Source organism: Alternaria ethzedia, assembly GCF_023757985.1.
Source record: "Alternaria ethzedia strain BMP 0044 chromosome Unknown scaffold_5, whole genome shotgun sequence".
Lineage (NCBI taxonomy): Eukaryota > Fungi > Ascomycota > Dothideomycetes > Pleosporales > Pleosporaceae > Alternaria > Alternaria ethzedia.
In genome coordinates this window covers 1,482,932-1,505,793 of record NW_026056198.1, presented here as the reverse complement: position 1 = coordinate 1,505,793, position 22,862 = coordinate 1,482,932, and the positions used below count along the sequence as shown (strand labels likewise).

Genomic DNA, 22,862 nt, shown 5'->3' with positions numbered 1-22,862 from the left:
ACCTGTTAGCGGTTGACGTCTCGCTTACGGTCAGATGGTGGCTGCTCACCCTGCTCCCATCCCGCCGGCTGGATATTGGCACTCTTGGGTTCTGCGGAGTCGTGGTCTATTCGGTGTTTTTACCTCAAGAGTGTACCTGCTGCCTGGTGTCGGATGAGCTGGCTGATCTTTACTACAACTACTTCACATGACCCTGCGGATTAATTCCAGTCGCTTCATCAATACCACCGAGGTTCATTGTTCATCATGAAGGATTTCCCTTCGTGATCTTCACCAAGGTCTGTCCCAGTGAAACTTAGCCGTTGCTCGAGATCTCTGCGCCCTGGTGGCACAGCGAATATACATCGTCATGAAACGATAAGAAGACTTGCCCTCCTAAACTTAAGCAACCATGGCGTCCTTCGTGTATACCGGACTGGGTAATGTTTGGGGAACCCGAACCCTTGTCTCGCTTCCAGACATAAGTTTGCCGTGTTATGCGGGGTACCGACTCCTACAGCTTTGGTGGTCTGATACGAGTTAAACATGGTTGCTGCAGTCACAACACGTGGAATATCAAAGCGCTACGACGAATCGCTCTTCGATCGAGGCTGACTGCTCGGCCAGGCCCGCAGCACGCAACGCAGGAGCAGCTGTCACTGTCACGACGAAGGACCGATCACAACGGCTGGCGCCGTGGCACAGTTCTCGAAGAGTGTTCAGGCGGCGCGGCTAGTCAAGCCTAGAATAGCGTCAGCGCTTCAACCTGCCGCCGTGCGTCCAGATGCTGAAGACGCAATATGCAGCCCCATACTTTGCAATATACGACGCCACGCTGTATAAATTACCTCCAGGTCAACTGATGCCACTGGGTAGTGTGTGCGTAGTTGCCACTTCCGCCAATCTGGACTGGGGATCCCTCACTGCCGTAGGTGGATGTCAGAAGCCGAGGCAGGTCCCGGTACTGCTTGCTGGGAATTAATCAAGAGTGAATGTAGTGCCAACCTGATGCGTATCTAGCGGATGCGGAGGAAGATGTCTAGTCACTGGACAGGTTGGGCATGCGAGAGCCTGACACGTAGAAAAGTTGATCGCGTTCATGGAGATGAAAGAATGATCGTTTACTACCGCTAATTCGACGCCAGCTTAAAGCATCTTCTGCGGAGAATGCGACCTCTGCTGTCGAGTCGCAGACGCGATAGTGGATACCATGCGAAACTGACAAGTGATTAGAGGTAGGCACGTGTAGACTGCCATACAAGGGTCGAGTGATGCTTGCACAGTACCCTTCGACTACCACAAACGAGCATGTCCCTAGAACGTCGTCGTAGCCAGTCTGCTTGCCGCATTCTTCGCATCAATGCGATCATCATCCTCTTCAATCCCCTTCTGGCTACCTGCCTTGCTAGTCGCACGTTTCCTCCCATTCACAGACTCTTCCTCATTCTCATCGGCCTCGGGTAAAGGCGCCACGATACTGCCGCTCATGCTACGATTGAGGCCGTCCCCTGGGCGCCGGGGTACACCGGACCATGCATCACCCTTGGGACCTTGTGAACTGGCCATGGGAGTACGGCGCTGAGTGGGATGTGCTTCACGACCCAGCCGGGAAAGGCCACCACTACCGTCGATAGCGCGGATGTCTGGTCGTACCGATTCTAGTGTCGCAAGTGTACGGCGCTCTGCTTCGATTTCTCGCACGACGTATTCGCGGATCGCTTGCCTCATATCTTGTGTGGTCCTGTTGAACCATTTGCGTTGCTCCTGTAGGAGGTTGGCTGTGACGCGCTGGGCTTTGGTCGTGAGGTATTGTTCGTGGCTTCTCGCTTCGTCTAGGGCTGCGATAGCTTCGTCGACCTTGTCCCGCTTGACGCTCGAGCTGGCCTTGAGCCTATCGGCCGCGGACAGCTTGGACTTTGTCGCGGATTGTGCTTGCAGGAGCTCGCGAAGGAGGATGTGTCGGTTTGTGAGGGTTTCTTTCGCAATAAAAGCGTCGCTGCTGTGGTATTGGAGAGGGTCGCCGAGAGTCGTAGCTTCGGCGGTTCCCTGTGCTGCGTGGAAGTCGCCCGTGGCCTGGATGACCTTCCCGAGCTTCTTGTATGCGTGTGAAAGACCGACGTGTGTTTCTTGGACATGCAGCGCTGCGAACTTGGCACCGAGGTCAGATTCTGCGACACCCAGATCTAGATTATGTTAGCCATGGACTGAAAGGTGTGCCTAGGAAGCGCCTACTTCTCCTGTGCTTCACGACCTTCTCTAGCTTCTGCTCCGCCTCCATTGTGCCCAGGTAGAAGGCCTTGACGACTGGCCGTGCCGCAGCAAGTTCCGGTGTGTCGTCTGGCGGCGGCGCAAACTGCTTGATCATCTTGCGGCGCACACCAGTCGCAGGTTGCTTCCTCCGCACCACAGGGCTGTATCCAAAGTCGCTCTCCACGAAGAAGACCATCTCTTCGTCGCGTATCAGAATGTCATTGCTGCATACAATGTTCAGCCACCGTTGCAGCGAAGTCTTCAGGCGTGCCTCGTCTTCGTCGGTGCCTGCGCCTGCCGAAGTAGTCGCTGGCGGTACTGCAGGCACAATAGCCTCGGGGCATGCTGAGATGAGATGCTCGCCGAGCTTGACAAACTCGGAGTGCAGGCGTCGGACATCGCGGAATTGGGTGGTTCGGAACTTGGGAAGGTTCGTCTGGAGACACGTCAGTAGGGGCTGGAAATGGGGGCCAAGCGTGCGCGGTATGAGCAGGAGTAGTGCAGCTATGCAGTCCGACTGAGATGCCGGAGAAGCACATGTCTACCTTGCACCACGCCTCAATGTCCGCTATGTCGCGCGCCTCTAGCCCGGTCGTGTCGATGTTGTGGAGACGTACGTAGACATCGAATCGCAGTATCGGGTCCTTCTTGCTATTCCGCTCGAGTCCCGTGACCTTGGCCTGGAGCTTGTAGTGTTGCTGTTGTCGCTGCGGCCTGTTCCCGTGATATCGCTGCGGCTGCTGCTGGCCCTGCTGCGCATTGGGTGACCGCGGCGCATCTTGGCCCGGCATCTGTGGTTGCTGCAGATGGTCGCCGTTCTCTGGCGCCGTGCCGGGCCGGCTTTGCGCATCTTGGTCGCCCATGTAGCCGTACTGCTCACCACCTTCGTGGTACGGGGAAGCCTGCGGAGGCAGCGGGGATGAGGGGATGTCGTTGGTCGGCGGCTGCCCAAACGACGTTCGGTTGGCCTGGGGCGACGATGCCCATGGGTCGCGGCCGCCGGGATGGTCCGGGTCGTGGGCGCTGTAGTCCATGGTGTGTGGTGGGGAATTGGAGCTCTGGACAGCTGCACCGAGCTGTCGAGTGATGCGATCATGTCGCTCGAATGCCCTGACCTGCCCTGGAATTAGCCGAGCTAGGCAAGGCGCGAACGTCGACATCCTTCACATCACGTGCGACTGCCAAACAGCCAGACGCTGTCAGTTCGCCCATCTATCGCACTGAGCAGTACTGGGCATGAGGGTCGGATGGGTTACGTCTACCCGTCGAGTCTTGCGGCACCATGTGAAGACTCCACGCCGCTTGCTGTCGACGCAACCACACCATGATCTGCTTTCCAAGGCCACCCGCAACATTGGCATCATCGCTCATATCGATGCGGTACGTGTCTTTTGTTGTTAGTCGAACTCGATCTAATAGTTAAGTAGGGGAAGACAACGACGACTGAGCGCATGCTCTACTACAGCGGGGTGACAAGGCGAATAGGAAGTACGTACCCGTTACGACACTTTAAATGTCATGCTTTGTTTTCATCTTCAATTGCTTTTAGTTGAGAGACATGCACTATCCCTTATCTGTCTCTATTTCGATTCCCTTTCTAAAGGTTTTGGAATGCTGACCAAGTGCTTCACCTGCGTCGACCACTCACTTGTTCAAGCCTTGCCTTTATCATTTCAATTTGATCATACACAAGAAGAGGCATGGCGTATGAAGTGTTGCTAACATCCCACAGATGTCGACGAAGGATCGACAGTAACCGACTTTCTCCCTGCTGAACGGGCACGCGGCATCACCATCCAGTCTGCAGCCATCACATTCCACTGGCCTCCCCTACCACCAACTACCCAGACTCCGCCCCCACCACCACAGCTACCAGCCTCATTCGACAATGTTCTAAGATCTTCAACATCCCACAACATCAATCTCATCGACACGCCCGGTCACGCAGACTTTACTTTCGAAGTGCTGCGCTCGCTTCGTGTACTAGATGGGGCAGTATGTATTCTCGATGGAGTTGCCGGTGTTGAAGCCCAGACGGAGAAAGTATGGACGCAAGCTGGACATTACCATATCCCTAGGATCATTTTTGTCAACAAGCTGGACCGTGTGGGCGCTGCGTTCTCACGAACCGTCAAAGAGATAGGCGTTAGATTGCACGGATGGCCAGCCGTCTGTCAAATTCCGTGGTGGAAGAATGGCAACGGCGATTTCGTTGGAGTTGGTGATGCTATCAACTTACGCGGTATGCTCTGGCAAGCCGGTGGCGATGGCAGAGATATTCAAGCTTTTGGGCTGCAAGATCTGGGTAAAACCGACGAGAAGTTTGCAGAAGAGATCAAAAAGGCCAGAATAGCCCTCGTTGAGATCTTGAGTGAGCATGACGACGTCATGGTTGAGCACTTCTTGGAACACGACGAAGACCACCTTGCTATCTCTGGACTCCAGATCATGCAATCATTACGCCGAGTAGCACTGCAGGCACCGCAGAAAGTCATCCCAGTCTTCGCCGGCGCCTCTTTCCGCAACATCGGTGTTCAGCCCCTCCTTGACTCGGTCGTTGATCTCCTCCCCTCACCACTCGAACGACCAGATCCTGAGATCAGCATCTCCAACCAGAGCAGCACACTATCAACCCTTCTAAGTGCAGCAGCGGCAGCACCGACGAAGGCCACCAAGCCATCCAAGAAACAGCAGCAAAACAACAGCGAACTAGCCATCGCAGAAGTCAAAAATCTCAGCGCCTGCGCCCTCGCCTTCAAAGTAGTCAACGACGCCAAACGCGGCGTCCTCGTCTACGTCCGCGTCTACTCCGGCTCCATCGACCGCGGCGCCACCCTCTACAACACCAACCTCTCCCTCGCGGAGCGCGCACCCCGCCTGCTCAAAATGTACGCCAACGACGCCGTAGAAGTCGACAGCATCTCCGCCGGCCAAATCGGCGTGATAACCGGTCTTAAGCACGCAAGAACCGGAGACACGTTGATCGTCTACCGCGGCCTCCAAATGAAAGGCACACCGCCCGGCGGTCTTCACACCCTCCAACTGCGCCCCATCGCCGTCCCTCCCCCCGTCTTCTTCACCAGCATCGAACCGAATAGTCTCAGCGAACAGAAACACGTCCAAGAAAGTCTGGCCATTCTCCTCCGCGAAGATCCCAGTCTGCACCTTTCCATCGACGAAGAATCCGGGCAGACTCATTTGGCCGGCATGGGCGATTTACATTTAGAAATCGCGCGAGACAGGTTACTCAACGATTTCAAAGCCAAAGCACGCATCGGAAAGATAGAAATCGGATACAGGGAGACTATCACCACGATGACGCCAACGGAACCATACACATATACACTGGATAAACTCGTTGCGGGAAAACAAACGAAAGCAGCCATAACCGCTTCTGTGGAAAGCGTAGAAGACAGCAACTCCATCCCGCTTACGCCAGTCCAGCACGAAGTCAACGAACAACACGCACGCGAAAACCAATTCGAAACCATATACCCCCTCCCCGACAACAACCACCTCCACATCCACCACCCCCCGCTCTCTTCCCTCGACTCTTCGGCTCATAAACAGCACATCCCCCCACACCTCTCCCTCCCCGGTATCCTGCACGCCCTTCAAGCCGGTACATCCGCGGCCCTCGCCCGGGGCCCCTTCAACGGGTTTCCCGTTGCAAACACACGCGTTACGCTCACGCTGGATGCGGGTGCGCATCTCTTCCCTGAAACAACGCCGACGGCGATATCGATGGCGGCGCGCGCTGCTGTATCGCATAGCCTGCGTACGGCAAGTGATGCCGCGCCAGCCACACTCATGGAACCAGTCATGAACGTAACAATCTTCGTCAATGAGGGGAGTATGGGCGCCGTAGTCCAAGATATTACCTCCTCGCGAGGCGGTCAAATCCTGTCACTCGACGGCTCGGAGTCTTCCTCCACTTCCTCCGACTCCGACTCCGACGACGCCCTCCCCCGCATCGACCCCCACCTCATCTACACGCCCCCTGACCCCTTTGCGTCGGGGACAGGTGATGTGGGCAGCGGCTTGAGCGATAGCCAAAGACAAATTGTAGCTAGGGTGCCGCTGAAGGAGATGGTGGGGTATTTGAATCAGTTGAGGGCGCTGACGGGGGGCAGGGGCACGTTTGTGATGAGTGTAGATGGGTTTGAGAAGATGGGAAGCCAGAGGCAGAGGGACGTTCTGGATGCTTTGAGGGAGTTTTAGAGATCTAGAGGGAGGAATGGAGGAACCGAGGGATGGAGAGGGGAGTGTATGAGTAGATGATGTAGTATAGAAAGTTGTGTATATGTATTCCAAACCATCTCAATGCAATATGCGCAATATGCTTTAAATCTATCCAGCATCACCACCGCCATATTTCCCCTGTACATGATAAGATATGCTCACGCCGTAAGCGCACTACTCAACCCCAGTATTCCCATTCCCGCAAACGCACTAACAAAGCACAAGCGCCTCGAATTCGTCAAATCCAGACTCTCCCCGAGCAGCTGCAAGCTCACCATCGCCATAATACCCGCAGTGACGGCAAACATGCAACCGTAAATCGTGTCCATGCCCTCATCAGCGCCGTGCTCTCGGCCCCTGCCTTGGATCTTGAACCACAGCGCTGCGACACCAGCACCGAGGGGCTGACTGACACCACCCAGGACCGCAGAGATGAGCATGGCTTTCCAGCGGGAGCCAATGGCGAGGTATAGGGGGAGGGCGAGAGCAAAGCCTTCGGTGATGTTGTGGATGAAGAGGGCGAGGAAGATGGAGAAGCCGAGGGTGGGGTTGGCGTGGTTGGTGGCGTAGGTAATGAAGCCTTCGGGGATTTTGTGCAGGGCGATTGCTGTGCTTGTTTGAAGGCCGAGGGAGAGGAAGGCGTTTGTTGGGACGTGGTGGTGGTGTTGTTGGGCCTCCTGGTCGTGTTCGTCGTGGCTGTGGCCATGATGGTGGTGGTGGTCAGTGTGCGATGAGGTAGTCGAGGATGAGCGGCTGTGCTTTTGGAGAGGTTGGATCTCGTGTGCTGCGTGGCCGTTGGTAGACGGTAAACTTGCAAAAGAGCTTTCCATGGTGGCTGGTCCGGACTTTGTAGGTACTAGAGGTGTTGTTTCGTTCACATCCTCCAACGCTGTTCGCCGATCATGCGGTCCCTGCGAAGTTTGGCTTCTGCTCATCCCAGATGGTCGTGTAACACTCAAACTGCCTAGAGACTTCCGTGACTGCAAGCGTGAAGGCCGGACTTCACACAGATCACCATAACATTGCCCGTTGTCAGTGTCGTCACATGCTTTCTCGGCACCGACAATTAGTTGCGAGACTTTGGATGACAGCGTCTTGTGAAGCGATGGCCTCTGAGGTAGGGCGGCTTTCGAGTTCACGCTACTTGTTCCGTACGAAGTATGCTCGTCATGTCCGTGGGCGTGCGGAAGACTGAGCGGCTGCTCTTGCATCGGTTGGTGAGAGTGCGATTCCTCTTCTTGAAACTTCCCCTGTTCTTCATCATCGTGTTTGCTTTCGCAGTCGACAACTGAGTGTGGAATGTACTGGTGCAGTATTCCAGAAAGGACTGAGATGCCAAGAGCACCAACAAGGAAGCACCCGATCAAAGTTAGTATCGCATTTCGCGGTGACATGCCTCCCTTTTTCAGATAGTTCTTCGCGGAAGGAAGCATGCTGTATAGTGATGAGAAGATCTTAAATCTAGGTCAGCAAGAGTCAAACGAAGCTCAGCAGCTCCACTCACCATAACACCAAAAGAAAGACTCAACCCCGTCGACAAGAACGCATTACTCTCTTCAATCTTAAAGTTCCTCTTGCCAGGAAAATATCGCACAATGAGGTCGACGCATATTATCGAAGCTAGCCATCTTTAGCATCTCCCCTGGATGAAGTACGCGGAATCCCGGTCGATGGGATCAACCGCGGGAATAAATCTCACCTCCAAATGTACATGCTGTTTACGCGTTAGCTCATGTGCTCCCCGTGAAATCCATGCAGCTTCCCGCGCAATCGTCAATCACATACCTATGCCGCTGACCGCAGTCATGATCCACCCACGCGTATCGTTATCGAGAACCATGGTGCCTGCCTGCAGGTACACACTTTGGGAAATGACGTCGTTATGCCAAGCTCCTTGTCGCTTTCACGGGTAGGGGATAGTACGCGGAAATGCAAAGGCGATCAGATTGTTCTAGAGAGCGGGCGGCAGGCGGATAAGAGATGATGAAGTTTGTATGTACAAGAGGGTCCTGGTCAGATGAGGCGTCTTCTTCGCACCGTGTTGGCCTCCTAGCGCGTCGAAGACAGTCAAGGAAAAATCGGGTTTAGCGGCTTGGCGATCGTGTGATACTCGCGCGTCGTCATTGGCTGGAGCGAACGAGGCCGGGGTGTCGCGTTTCGCCTCACGTTGGATGACAGCTACAAACGGACGTACAGAGGGAGTGCCAGTACTCGAGGTTACTATTCGAGGGTCTCAGAAGGACTTCCGAAGGACCAGAAGAGGGCCCTGGATATAGGAGGAAGAGTGCATGAGAGGCAGACACACTAGTGCCCAACAAGGAGGCGGTGTATGAGATCAGACACGTGAAGTATGACATCTGACTTTGTGTGGCTGACAATCATGAGGCTACTGTGACTGTGACTTTGAAATTACGACTAGATGAGAGAAGAGAACAAGCCTCCACCTTGTCGATGAACACGAATTAAAGTGTTAGACCCAAAGTACTCCTAAGCATCCTTGACCAGCCCGCGCTGTGCGGTCAAGGACGTTGCTCCCTATCCGAAGCATGTTGGTGACCGTAAAGGTAAAATTCTAGAAAGCTCGGTGAGCTGCCAACGCCGTGTTTCCCATCCATCCCGCTATGCATAACAAAGGAAAATTTTGAAGTACTAAATGAAGGCCGTGAGAAAGAAGTCGTCGTCGATGGTCGTGTCTCGAGCGATCAAGACTGGGGAGGCCTCGGAATTTGGATCTTGCTCCACGAACCAGGGCCGTGTTCGGGCTTCTCGTTGATAACAAGGAGATTAGGCGATGAGCAATAACCACCAGGCTCTGCTCTCCGCTCCTGCTCAATGTAGTGGCCTGCACGATCGGCCTCTGTCGCATTTTGTGCAAAAGCCGCAGCTGGGTGGTCGTAGATCCAGACTTTGTCCGTCACGAGCTGCCCGGGCTCCTCAGCGAAGCGGGCTTTCTTATCAGGGAAGCCGACGAAGTAGTTGAGGATGTCGTGAATCGGAGCGTAGAGGCGTTCCGGGCGACGAATGAAAGAGAGCCAGCTCAGCGTCTTCTCGTCGTACGCTACTCGAACGAATGGGTTCATGTATATCCTAGATTCCGCAGGTCGGCCTCTTCCAGACATGCGATACTGCAGATCCGCGTGGATCAAACAGCACTCGGAAGCCTCCCAGAAAGTTTCGTTGTCGTGGCGGAAGCGGAGCGGGAAGATGCTGTGGTTAGGCGTCCCATTCTGCGGGTTGGCGGGTTCGGGCTGGACTCCGGTCTCTGACTGGAACCATTTGGCATCAAAGGCCACCATGCCACCCCAGCAACTCCGTACCCGTACCGCATCTTTCCCTGCGAGCACATCACTTCTGCTAGTCCCTGTTCCTGCGCTGGTGAACCACGGGAAGAAGGGCAGCCCGGTGATCATGCCGTCGAAATCGCGCGTCGCGAAGCGGTCGTAGAACTTGAAGGGCATGATGTGGTCGACAGCGCATGCTGCAGCGTAGTCTGCCCGTCCGGTCGAGTCGATGTTGGTCGCAAAAAGAAGCTGCGCAGCTTCAACGGGGTCAAAGTTGACATCGTTCAGGTACAGGACCTTGTCGAATCTGACCCCAGGCTGGTCGATGGGCGCAAGGGCTCGGTTGCGCACCTCAGCAAGGAAGGCAATACGCTTGAGGCGTTTCTCGCCGTTGGGTAGCGTAATGTGGGGGAGGGAAGCGAGGTCGAGATCTTCGGATACAATAGTCGAGTTGCCTGGGGGTTGTTAGCGATCTTTGCACGGCGGCACGAGGCGAAGCGTCTCACATTTGACCTGGTCGCGGAACGAATCCAACGACTGCTTCGTCACCAAATCTGGATTGTCCTCATATATGCTCAGATGGACATTCTCGGGTCCCAGTAATTCCACCAGCTGCAGCACCTCTCTACCCCACGCGCCAGACGTTAAATCGCCCTTCTTTTCGGCGAGCGAGGCGGCGATGAAGACCTTCTCGTTGTAGGGGTTCGCGCGCCCAGTGTCGGTGGCTCGCTTGCGTAGCTCGTCGTAGTGCGGAGGCCTGACTGTGTAACTCGGGAAGAAGATGCCGGCAACTAGCACTAGGACGATCAAGAGGTACGGTACGGAGAATAACGTCCAGTACAGGATGCGTAGAATGGAGCGCTTTCGGCGGCGCGGGGTGACGTAGTGGGCGTATACGGCGCGATCCGAGAGCTTGTTGACTGCATTAAAGCGACTGCTCAGCCGGTTGAGCCAGGAGCGCCGTGGATTTGAAGCCTCTACATCTTGACCGACAACAGCTTCCTCGCCATCAACATCGAGGGATTCGCGCGGAACCAGCTCATACTCGTGTATGGGCCGGCGGGAGGGTTTAAGCATCGGAGAGTCTTGGGGGTCGAAAGGGGCCTAGTTAACTCAGGTCCGCGGGCGCCATCAAGCGATGATCGGGCGCAGGGCTGCAGTGGAGGCGTTTTATAGCGTTGACTACAACCACAGCGTGAGTGAGTGTTTGTATATCGGAATAGGAAGCGGCGGGAAGTAGTGAGTGACAGCAGTTGGCACAACGCAGCGAGGTTCCGCTTCTTGGGGACGCGCAATTCACACGGACTCGCGACTGTTTGGTTGGGGTCACCCATCGCACAGGGTCCAGCTCCCTGACGACAGCCCTGGAGTGGAGCTTGCCTTTTCCAGCCGCCAGCACCAACTCTAATCACGACTCAGGCCTGGATAGCCGTTTCGAGCGCCCGACCCTCGCTGATCGGACCAGAGGCTAACCCTCCGCGCTGCGAACTGCCCACATCACAGTCGCACCACGCCCCCAGAGCAGAGCATGTCGCGAACCCTCTCACTGGCAACCCTCCTCGGCCACCGAGACTGCTGCATCATCATCAACATCATCAACAAACCTTAGCCCGTCCTGGCGGCTGGGCCTTCTCTCGGTGATTAGTACCGTCATCAGAATCTGCACATGGGTGGCTTGGCCAGATGCTCGGCCTCTTGGTCTTCGGTCATTTGGACGTCGATGCCACAAGCGAAGATCCATCTCCCGGAATCGCGCGGAGCTTTCCGTCGTACGACGCTTGTAGCAGGCGCGTACCTGGCAGCGTATCGATATACGAACGCGTGTATACATTTGCACTGCCTTACACTACTCCACAGACCTCAAACAACTGGCGCATGCCGTTGCGCAGACGCATTATGCTTCACAATCCATACTACGGTGATTGCTAAAGCTTACACAGCATACTCGTCACATCGCTTGATGCCCGTGTCTTACGACGTACGTGATGATATCTGATCCAACTATTGGTCGTCCCCTCATGCAGAAGAGCATCTGCCACGCTAGCGATGCAGCAACCCTGGCTTTGATCCTCCACGCTCGCAACACTATCCCCAGTCCCATCCCACCACTACTCGCCTTTGTGCAGACTCGACACAGCTGACCTAGGCGAGCTGAGTGGACTTCGTAATTGCGAAATAGGAGACAGTGGCGCAGACCCAGTACTAGCCTTCGGACGACCAACACTGCCGGGAGCCGACGGTATCTTCGGCGCACTCAGCTGCCCCTCAGATGTTGGAGTACATGGTTCCTCAACTACCGGTACCGGCATGGGGGAGTAGCGGGGCACGTCTTGTGTTGTTGGCGAACGTTCTTGCCGTGGTTTCTGCTCGGACGGTCGATCGTTCCATCCGCCGAGTTTCGGTTCTTCGTCTCGGGCACTAGCAACGACCCGTTCCCTTTCTTTCCTCGGACAGTCGTTTAGCTTCGTATTGGTCTCTTTCGCTTCATGTCCTTCTTCTCGCGGCTCGTCCTGCCTTCGTCCCTGGTTCCTCGGGCTCGTCGTCCGCTGTCTCCACCGCTCGTACGTCCGAGACCGAGGTACGCTAGAGCCTATTACAATAATTGTCAGCATATACTCCGTGGAACAAACGAGACTTCAATCTACAAACGAGCAGCGGGATCAGGGTAGCATTACTCGGTGCGGGTCGCGTTCTGCTCGTGTGCAAACCCCATGGCCTCGCTCTATACCCGCTCATCGGCGTGAAAGGGGCGTACCTGGCTTGATTATCTAGTCCATCCGCTCCCGTTGTGTCGCGCATCCATTGCCGAGGATACGATCGAGGCGTATTCCACGCTCTCGTCGCCGAATATGGGTGCGGTGGGTACTCAAAGGGTAACGTATCTGCGAACCCAGGCGTTGCTCGCGGTATTGACTCTCTTGGGACTTCTTGCGTGGCGCCAGATGGGTCGCTAGAGCATGACGACGACGATGACGACGATGGAGGCGCTGCTTTCTTAGGTGCTGCTTCCTTGAGCGCTTCCAACACGATGGGTGGGTATTCATCGCAAATGTGGATGAAGTCGACTTTCTCGTGTCGACGTGCGCGTTTAGCCGGGGATTTTGGCTTCACTGGAGGAGTTCTGTGATAGTTGGTCTTCGGCACATCGGTACTCATCGTCTCTGCGTAGGGCTGTCGATGTGGATATCGATCTCGAGGCTGGTACTGAGGCGGATACTGAATGGGCTCAGGCATCGTTGCGGCAGTTTGCTGAAATGGCTGTTGCGGCGCGCTTGTCGGCATAGCAAAAGGTGGCATCTGAGCCGCCACTTGGTTCTGCCACGATACTGGCATCCGTTGCGTTATACCCGGATGGTGGCACACAAAATTAATGCCGGGGCATTCTTCTTGCCAATCACCCGGAGGATAATATGACTGTCCGTACGGTTGCTGTTGTTGTGGTCCGCCAATCTGCATCACTGGCCTAGCTCTCTCTCCATCTCTTTGTCCCGCCCAATTTCCTCCACCATTCCCATTCCCATACCCCACTCTCTGGCTCTCCACATCCCTCCCTTCATAATACTTCCTCGTCTGCGATCTCTCGCTCCTCCCTCTTTCCCTATCCCTCTTCGCAGACCTTGACTGGTGTTTCGACGGCTCTCGGTATCTCTCCGACTCCCGCTGCTCCACTTTCTCAACATAGATGACTGGGGGCTGTCGCGTTCTGTTCGGAAAGAAACAATGGAACCAATGCTCGAGTTCGTAGCAGCGCTGATGGATGTAGCAATGGACGTACCAGAGCCCGAGATAGACGAGTGCCGTGCCGAAGATACCGGCGAAGACGAGGGCGATTATGAGGTTAGTCGTTGCCATGGTTCGGGGCTACCTATCAGTTGCAAAGCGAAAAGCCAGCCAACACCTTCTCAACAGGGAAACAGCGCAGGTAAAGCAAAGCAAAGAAGAACTCAGACACGACTTTGCATTTTACCGTCATCCCAAATACAGTCGTACAGAACTAAGCTCTAGTACGTTTGTCATAGACCAACACCACTAACGACGAAGCAAACAATTCAGCATGCCGTGCAACAACCCCAGTTCTTGAACATACATATGCCAACGCAGTAGCCGCCACCGATGAGGATTGCCCTTGGCTCTGTAAGCTCGTGTTTTCCCATGGTTCATGTCCGGCAACGCTTATACAGGCGCCTAGCTGCAAATGAAGGATGGAGCCGTGAATGCTGGATGTTGGGGTGTGGTACATGCGAGAGGGACAAACTCGTGTGACGGGGCGTACGCGCTTGTGCGAGCATGGTATGTTGTACGGAGAAGGCGAGGGAGAGGGTTGGGCGCGTGGTTTGTGTTATGGTGGGTTGGAAGTTGTTGAGTGGAATGATGGCTGTGTTTGTGGTTAGTATACTTCTCGGTATCGACATCGTGATCGTTGACATACCTGATATCGTTCAGACCTTTCCTACCAGTTCCCCTTGACTTCGTTACCACCTCCAGCATCCCACGCTGCTCCGCCTCCGCTCGTGTCCCATCCTCCTCCTGCTGCTGCTCCTCCACCTGCTCCGGTGTCGTCCCAAGCGGGAGCATCTCCATTTCCACCGCTATTACTCTTCGCAGCTCCTCCGCTCTTCGCGCTGGCACTCTTGGCTTTACTTCCTCCAGCGTTACCATTTCTATTTCCATTCCCGTTTCCACCCTTACTTCCTCCACCTCCACTCTTGCTCTTCACCTTGTTGCTCTTCGCCTTACTCTCCCCACCTCCACCAGCACTCTCCCCTCCCCTGATCTCTCTACCCACACTCTTACCACTTCCCCCTCCTCCTCTTATCCCTGCCTCAACATCCCTCTGATACCCTAGTTCGTGAACTTCCAGATCGATAGCCCGCCGACAGCTCTTCATGAGGTAGTATCCAAACAAACAGCAGAAGAATGTGATGAGGACGAGGGTGAGGATTATGGCGTGGACGTAGTACATCGTGTAGAGGTGTGTGGGTGCGTGGGTGCGTTCGTAATTGCGAGTGTAGTGACAGCGTATGGATATGATGAGATATGAGAGCGCGATAATCAGACCGAGCGACCAGCGCGCCCAGATACCGCGTTGGTATCGGAGAGCTGAAGAGGGTTTTCGAAGGCGCTGGGCGTATCGCTGGTAGTTCTGGTGTGGATAATGTGTTTGGTGAGATCAAGGCAGCAGCAGGACGAGAGTCGCGTGGAAAAGCGCAGTTATGGTGGTGAGAGTATGATTGCGATATCGCGAGCTAGAGCACAAGTCGAATTCACCTTCACCTTCACTTTGCTGATGGCGATCGAAGAGCACATGGTCGCGTCTATACTATATTTTATCAAGCGTTCAGCGCGATGAGAGTGTCGAGGTAATGGTATTAATAGTTCATAGGCATTATATATGCTATTATATAATGATGTATGTTTTACAGTCACGACATTCACTCCGTAGCAGCAGTCCCCGCCTCGACAGGCTTGGGACCCCCTTGCCGATCTTCACTCGGTGTAGTGAGAGTAATACTGTCTTTTGCTTCTACCTCCTTCCCCCCGTCCTTCCCACCTTCCTCACCCTTCACCTCGTTTTGCACCGGCGTCTGCACCTTCGCAGCCGGCGTAGGTGTTGGCGGCGGCGGCGGCGGCGGCGCGACGACCTTCCTACTCGGACTACTCATCTCCCAAAACCGTCTCGGCACGTTCTTCGCCGGCGGCATACCCAGAAAGCCTTTGCCGCCCATACTCTCCAGTGGTTTAGCTCTGCCTCCCACATAACATCCCAAATCGCCGCTCCAGACGAAACCGCCTCCTACTACACCTCTCAATACGCCGAAAGCGCGGGCGTCGCGGTATGCGATACCCGTTTCCGGATCACGGTACCGGGCTATGGTGTTGGTGATAGGACAGAGCTTTTGGCCTGGTTTGAGGACAATCTCCGGCTCGGCTTTGGGCGCGGCGTTCTTCCGGGGTGGTTTTGGGGGCGCGATGAGGGTTTGTTGGATGTAGTTTGCGGCTTCGGCTGGGGTCCAGTTGAAGAGTGCTGTGTACAGCTGTACCAGAGCTGACTTGTCCTTTTCTTTGAGGAGCGAGGCTGCTGTTCTGGCTCGTGAGGAGGATGTTGGTGGAGCTTCGAGGTTGGGGAAGTTAGAGAGAATGAGGAGGTTGCGCAGGGCTCGACGTATGACTTTGCGTCGTGGTGGCTGAGGGGGTAAGGCGGGTTTTTGAAATTGTGCAAGGAGGGCTTGGGGGCCGATTGCTGAGTCGCCGTTTTGCTGGGGTAGAGAGGGATGGAGTTGGTTGAAGAGGGCTGTTTGTGCGTCTGAAGGTTGATGCTGTTGATTCTGGAAGGTAGAGGCTTCCGTAAAAGGGAAGGGAGGAAGTTCGTTGCCATGCATAGGCTGGGATTGCTGATCTTGGGCGTACTGGTCGATGCCATAAAGGAACGAGTCTTGGCTGGGTGGTGCGAACATTACAGTGCTTGGGTGTTGCATGCCGAACGAGCCCATGAACACATCGCCGCCTTGTGAAGCTGCTGCTGTCCATGGTTGTTGTGAGTTATCTTGTTGTGGGGGCATGGTTGCGGGTATTGACGGCATGTGTGTTGGGCTACTGAACTGATCCAGAGACGGAAAAGAAGGCTGTGCATTATCTGCGTGGTTATCTGGAGCTTGTACTGGAAGCTGTGTAGACTCTGACTGCGTCGACGTCTCCGCTGCCGTGACCTCCTTGTTGAGCTTTTCCTCGAGATGCTCCAGACTCGGTGCGTCCTTGCCTGTGTACTTGAGCTTATCATCGACCCAGATGCCCGGCCCGCTGTAGTACCGGTAAAAGGGCCCATCGATCTGTCGATTCTTCAGGGCGTCAATCTTGGCCTGCCTTTCTGCTGCCCGGGCTTCCTCTGCCTCTTCCCATCTGTGCAGGGTTTTCTTGTTGATGCGCTCATTCCGAGCAGCCTCAGCAAGCCTCTCAGCCTGGGTCAAAGGCTTCTCCTTGGACTTCATCTTCCGCGCCTCTGCAGCCTTCATCATAGCCAGGGTGTCGTCGCGCCTCCGGTCCTTCTCCTTCAGCTTGGCCAGCGTGGCATCTTTGTTTGCCACTGTCTGTTTGCGCATCGACATTCGAACCGGGCCATCCTCTTCGGTGGGTAGCCATGATGCCCTCTCGGACTTCTTCTTGGGTCGCGGCGGCGCAAGTGTGGGCGACTGTGTGCGGGGGACGTCAAGCTTGACCTTCTTGCGTGCTTGGGCGGCGACTCGTGCAGTGAAGGGATTCGTCGTGGCTTTGCGCTTCTTATTGCGCTCTTGTCGCTCGGCCTTGCGCAGCTCCTTCTCGCCCGCCTCGTCCTCGTCGGCATCGTCATCGCCCTCTTCTGAAGATGATGAATCCATGTTGTAGTCCTCCTGCTCATTGATATCGCCGCCTTGAAACTCCTCCTCGTTTGGCGCTTCCTCCCACTCCTCGCCCCATTCCTCCTCCTCGGCCGATTTGGCGAGCAGGATGGACATGCGATTGCCCGCATTGGATCGCTTGGCCCTGGACGTGACCATGAGCTCCGCAGGCGCTTCCTCCTCGCTCTCATCCTCGGATGCCTCCGACTCGTCATCGCGATGTGACGGCGGGGCATCCTCCATGGCTGCCTGGGGTGACTCTTCGGACATGGTGAATTAGAAGTCCGGCGGCAGGCGCGAAGTAGGCGGGGAAGGTGCAGGCGAGGGGACTGGAGCCTGAGGCAAAGCGAGTCGGACGGCAGCGATCAAGGTTTGGGCGAGGCTTTCCAGAAGGATTCCATGCGACAGCGACACGGATTATGCGCTCCAGGTGTGGGGTGAACGGTTGGCAGCATGGACTGCAGGGCGGCGGATTCGTCTGAAGTGCGGTATTATGCGGATTGTTTCAAGCGGCGTGATGGCAGCATGTCGTGAATTGCGCGGAGTGTGGAATCGAGAGCACGCGCCAGCATGACGCGACGGGCCATGGAAAGTCGCCAAGTCAGCAGAAAAGGCTTGGCGCGGCCCGTCTGCATCTGAAACGTAGTGCGCCTATGATAGAATCAGATAGATAAACGTCGTTCCAAGGTACCGCACCATCGGCTGTCAACGCCTCACTAAAGCTCTTTGGGTCTGCGTGGCCTGTCAGCCTGTCTACTTCAGGACGTGCAGCACAAGGCATATCCGCCGTGGTCTGACATATATGTTTTCCAGAAGGGTTGTTTCGACTGTGTGGATGCTGCGTCGATGCATTGCAGGGTCGTAGTCTGTTGTCTTGATTGCGTGCCACATTGTATGCTAGATGATAGCAGAGACTCAGTAATGGCGTACGCTTCGGGCTCAGAAAGTCTAATAGGCCGTTGGTATGCATGCAGGACCCCAACGCACCTCCATCCATGTTTAGCAGCAGCAGGCCAATCACATCTCATGGCCGGGCAGAGGCACACAGTGTCCACGTCAGATTCTGGAGTAACGGACTTTCTCGACGCGCCTCTGTGTTTCAGACGCTGGCGGGCATGCGCTGCTCTGTCCCGCGGCCACCCACTAAGGACACAATTGCAGGACGCAGCCCTGGAGCCACCCGGGCGCCCTTTGTGTGCCCCTGAATTGTACAAAAGCAAAGCACCGCAGCCGTGCCATCGCAACCTCACTCGCCGTTGCACTTAACAGCCCACCTACAACCGTAGCCGACCGCGCAGATCGTGCCGTAACCTGTAACGTGCTTGTTCTGGCAGCCCGCCCAATTGAGCTAGTTCCCTCGTGTTCCTGGTGGCTCCCCATTTCTATCAAGCGAACCTCACCATTCATTCCCTCGCAAGCATCGCTCCATCGCTCATCGCTCTCTTGCTCCCGCCGCGACAACTAGCTGTATCCGCCTCCGCACGAGCTCGCATGCGTAATCGGCCCTCGTCCGCTTAATCCTATTACTTCTGTTCTCCAGGCACTCCGGTGATCTGTCTATTCCGCCCGCCTGCTGCTGTACAGCACCCGTACCATAATCGACACCCGCCCAGTCTCCGTCACTCCTTCGCGGCCTCCCTCGCCGTCGAGCTGCACCACCTCCGGACTGGATCCAACCCGTGTCGTCGTCTTCACTGTACACCAGGCTGCGCTGTGCTGAGCCCGGTCTTGCTGGCAATAATCCCTCGCCTCACATTCCTTTGGCCGGCACCAACCCTCCTTCGATCCCTTACCCTGGCTTTGGTAACCGAGTCACGACGACTATTCTTCCCTATTAGACTACCACGGTCACCGCAGGGTCTGTAATCCATAATGGCTCCCACCACCAACCGCCCCGAACACCACATCAACCTCAACTACATCCCCCAGCTGCCCCAGCCGCCGCACTCGGGCTCCTCGACGGGCAACACCTCGCCCGTTGAGCCTCCCAACAGCGGCTCTCTGCGCTTCGCTGGCAATGCCCCGAACCCGCTCGGCAACGCGAGGCTCGGGAACGGGTCTCCGTCGCATGACTATGGCGGCCGCCTATTTTCCAAACGGTATGTCGCACCCTGAAACAAGTTCCGACTCGTGCTAACACCCTGACAGTGCACGCGAGATTCAGGCACAGGAGGGCTTAACTCCGCAAATGTGGGGACCTCCTACCAGCGGGAATTCCACGCCGCTGCGCGAGACCATCCCCGAGTCCCCCAACAGCGAGAACTTGAGCTTCCCCGACTTCAACAACGCCGTGCCAGACACCATGTCAGCAGCACCTGCTCCCAACCGCCGCGCCCGCGCTGGCACCCTGCCCTCGCGCTTCTCCCCCTCCGCTGCCCCTCCCGGCCTCATGTCCGGCAGCTCGCTGCTCCCCAAGAGCTCCCGGCCAACACCCTCGACGAGCCCCTTCAAGCCTGGGCCAGGCACACCAACCGACAACTCGAGCTTCAACGCGCTTGGGTCTACAAACGCTGCGGCCAAGTCTGCACTGCTCTCACGTCTGCGTGCTGGCTCAATGCCTCAGCGACCGGGTGGCTACCTCCCTCCCTCCAACTCGCCGTTCGGCAACTCCATCTTCTCGGGCGGCTGGTCAAACCAGCGTGACCGCAGCAGCACACTCCAGAGCATTGCTTCTGTGCCGTCAAACGGACAGGGCTCGCCAAGGTCTTCATTCTCCCGCGACTCGCTTGCCGACACCGATGTCAAGACCCTGGACTACCTTGGTCTGGTCGACACCCCGCAGCCTGCACGAGCTACCCTGGCTCCGTCCGACATCGAGCTCCTCCTCGAGAGCCAGAGGAACGCCAACAACCAGAACTCCGGCGGTGCAAACCGCTTCCGCTCCTACTCCGTCAATGCCAAGGAGAAGTACGCCGAAGAGGAGGAGGATCAATATGGCGCATACAGCGGCACCATCACTCCTGCCGAAGCCAACGCCCTTCTCATCCACGAGGCTGTTCGCCAACACAACCTCGAAGTTCAGGCCTTTGCGAACCTTGCCTCAAACGCGCGCCCACGTGCTCGCACCGCCGGCGTGCTAGATGCTCCTTCGCGGGGCATGATGCGGCCCTACTTGCCCGCCATGGGCCGGTTTGACAATGGCATGGGAACCGGTGACTTGACTGAGGATGCAGAGTACAATCTTACTGAGGCTGTCAAGAAGCTACACTTGCCTGGCTCCAACCTCGGCGACGATGGAACTCTGGAAGGACCCACTCGCTCGCTGTGGCTCGGCAACATTCCATCTTCGACCACTGTTTCGTCGCTCCAAGTCATCTTCGCCCAGTACGGTGGAATTGAGTCTACCCGTGTCCTCACACACAAGAACTGCGGTTTCGTCAACTACGAGAATCTTGAGAGTGCCGTCCAGGCTAAGTCAACTTTGAACGGAAAGGAGATCTTTCCTGGTGCTGGCCCCGTCCGCATCGGTTACGCCAAGATTCCAAGCGCAGCGGCCACCCCCGGCCACAATGGTCTGTTCCCTTCACCAAGCCCTGATCCACTGTCAAAGGCTCAGGCTGAGGGCACAGCTGGCTCTGCCGCCACTACCAAGGTGGCCAACATCCCCGCGAATGTGCCTTTGACCACCCCAGAGCTCAGCGACATCCGCACCGACATTATCCAGATTGTGAAGGAGTTGGGCGCCACGGACGACGAGCAGACGAGGATCACCACCAAGGTCGAGAAGGCTGTTCAGTTCAATAACTACGTCGACGAGATCCCATCTGTCGAAGAGCCAAGCCACACTCGTATTCACGACGCCCCCAGACTGCGAGAGATCCGCAAGCGCATCGACAACGGATCCTGCTCCAAGGAGGACATTGAGAACATCGCCATGGCCATGCTCCCAGAAATCGCTGAGCTGTCTTCTGACTATCTTGGAAACACTGTCGTGCAGAAGCTGTTCGAGTTCTGCGAGGAGCCTACCAAGGAAGCCATGCTTCGCGAGATCGCCCCGCATCTGGCCAAGATTGGTGTGCACAAGAACGGAACATGGGCTGCGCAGAAGATCATCGATGTGTCCAAGTCGGAGACTATGCAGAAGATGGTCGTGGATGCTGTCCAACCTTATGCTATGGCTCTCTTCCTCGACCAATTCGGTAACTATGTCATGCAAGGCTGCCTCAAGTATCAGAAGTTCAACGACTTCATCTTTGAGGTCATGCTGGGTAGACTCTGGGATCTCGCCCAAGGTCGATTCGGTGCCCGTGCCATGCGAGCTTGCTTGGAGAGCCACTATGCCACCAAGGACCAGCAGCGCATGGTAGCTGCTGCAATCGCTCTTCACAGCGTGCAGCTCGCAACCAACGCGAACGGTGCCTTGCTCCTGACCTGGTTCCTCGATACCTGCACCTTCCCAAGGAGGCGTACGGTCTTGGCTCCCCGCCTAGTTCCGCACATTGTCCACCTCTGCACACACAAGGTTGCATACCTCACCGTCCTGAAGATCATCAACCAGCGCAACGAGCCAGAAGCTCGTGACACTATCCTACAGGCACTCTTCTTCTCTCCCAACGACCAGGTACTGGAAAGCATCTTGGCCGACCAGAACTGCGGTGCCACCTTGATCTTCAAGGTACTCACCACTCCATTCTTCGATGAGCAGATCCGTGCGGATGTAGTAACAAACGTTCGCAACGTTCTTCTTCGCATCAAGGCGCAGCCCCAACAGGGCTACAAGCGACTCATGGATGAGGTAGGTCTTTCCACTCGTGGCGGACCTGGTCATCGTGAGCACTCCGCAACCCGCCCAGCGTCGAAGGACAGCATTGCGTCTGGACCGCCAAACCCTGGGCAATTCTATCAGGGAGCGGCAGCTGGCTTCGACCCTGTCGCACTCCAGCGCACAGCAAGCATGGACTCCAATGGCTTCGAGCAATACCCAATGGGTGGTGGACCCATGTACATGCCAAACATGCAGGCCATGAACAACCAGCAGCAGATGCAGTACCAGCAGCTCCTGGCCCGACAGGGTCAGTTCTACCCTCAGATGAACGGCTTCCAGGGCCCCGTTCCGGGCATGGATGCCTACCGCAACGCGTCGCCTGTTGCAGGCCCCGGCAGCTTCAACGGATCACCGATGATGCAGCCCGCCAATCTCGCCGGTCAGGGCATGCCCGGCATGTACCCTCCCTATGGCATGTACATGCCACCCCAGCACCAGCAGGCGGCTGGGGGCAACCAGCGACGTGGCAGAGTAAGCAGAAATGCGTCCCCTGCTAACAGCGTTCGCCGTTAACGTCTCTTCAGAGATAAAAATCGCCTCGCCCGAGGGTTTAGATTCTCATCTCCTCTTAGAATTTATTGTGTTGCCAGGAAAAGCAGCACTATCTTCCTGTATATGATTCGGATCTTCACCTACAACGCATCTGCTAGCGAGCATTTTTTTGCAAAGCGGCATACCACCATACTTGCCATGTCTTCTCCTTTGCTGTCTTCGGACTCTTACGATTTTCATATCTTTTCTTCGCTCAATCGGCACATGGCTATCTGTCGGCCGACGATCGTCCTGTCTCGTCACTCGCTTAGCCACCTTGCTTGGGTGTTTCGGGGCGTACTCTTTTGGACCTTGTATGTCGTTTCGAAATGAAGAGGAGCTTACCTTTGTGGGCTCTTGTCGATCGATCGGATGATCACTGTATCGATATGAATGCGCATATGAGAGTCTGGTTGGAATGATATATGCGACTGGTGACGC

At 55.9% G+C, this 22,862-nt stretch overlaps 6 protein-coding genes across 6 annotated transcripts; 2 read left to right on the top strand and 4 right to left on the bottom strand.

The window, feature by feature from the left end:
* Positions 1-1,293: 1,293 nt before the first annotated feature.
* Positions 1,294-3,263, bottom strand: J4E87_003215 (uncharacterized protein; the record flags this gene model as incomplete). The annotated part of the gene is made up of 3 exons (XM_049374845.1): positions 1,294-2,162; positions 2,212-2,665; positions 2,847-3,263. The coding sequence occupies 3 exons, from the start codon at positions 3,261-3,263 to the stop codon at positions 1,294-1,296; spliced, it is 1,740 nt and encodes a 579-aa protein (XP_049235836.1).
* Positions 3,264-3,680: 417 nt separating this feature from the next.
* Positions 3,681-6,450, top strand: J4E87_003214 (uncharacterized protein; the record flags this gene model as incomplete). Its single annotated transcript, XM_049374844.1, has 2 exons — positions 3,681-3,717; positions 3,962-6,450. The coding sequence occupies 2 exons, from the start codon at positions 3,681-3,683 to the stop codon at positions 6,448-6,450; spliced, it is 2,526 nt and encodes an 841-aa protein (XP_049235835.1).
* A 129-nt stretch (positions 6,451-6,579) lies between these two features.
* On the bottom strand, positions 6,580-7,301 carry J4E87_003213 (uncharacterized protein; the record flags this gene model as incomplete). Its single annotated transcript, XM_049374843.1, has 2 exons — positions 6,580-6,609; positions 6,747-7,301. 2 exons carry the CDS (start codon positions 7,299-7,301, stop codon positions 6,580-6,582), a joined length of 585 nt encoding a protein of 194 aa, XP_049235834.1.
* Positions 7,302-9,173: 1,872 nt separating this feature from the next.
* J4E87_003212 (uncharacterized protein) lies at positions 9,174-10,829 on the bottom strand (the record flags this gene model as incomplete). Its single annotated transcript, XM_049374842.1, has 2 exons — positions 9,174-10,207; positions 10,259-10,829. The coding sequence occupies 2 exons, from the start codon at positions 10,827-10,829 to the stop codon at positions 9,174-9,176; spliced, it is 1,605 nt and encodes a 534-aa protein (XP_049235833.1).
* A 4,355-nt stretch (positions 10,830-15,184) lies between these two features.
* Positions 15,185-17,395, bottom strand: J4E87_003211 (uncharacterized protein; the record flags this gene model as incomplete). The annotated part of the gene is made up of 1 exon (XM_049374841.1): positions 15,185-17,395. The coding sequence occupies one exon, from the start codon at positions 17,393-17,395 to the stop codon at positions 15,185-15,187; it is 2,211 nt and encodes a 736-aa protein (XP_049235832.1).
* A 1,602-nt stretch (positions 17,396-18,997) lies between these two features.
* Positions 18,998-22,403, top strand: J4E87_003210 (uncharacterized protein; the record flags this gene model as incomplete). Its single annotated transcript, XM_049374840.1, has 2 exons — positions 18,998-19,224; positions 19,274-22,403. The coding sequence occupies 2 exons, from the start codon at positions 18,998-19,000 to the stop codon at positions 22,401-22,403; spliced, it is 3,357 nt and encodes a 1,118-aa protein (XP_049235831.1).
* Positions 22,404-22,862: the final 459 nt, after the last annotated feature.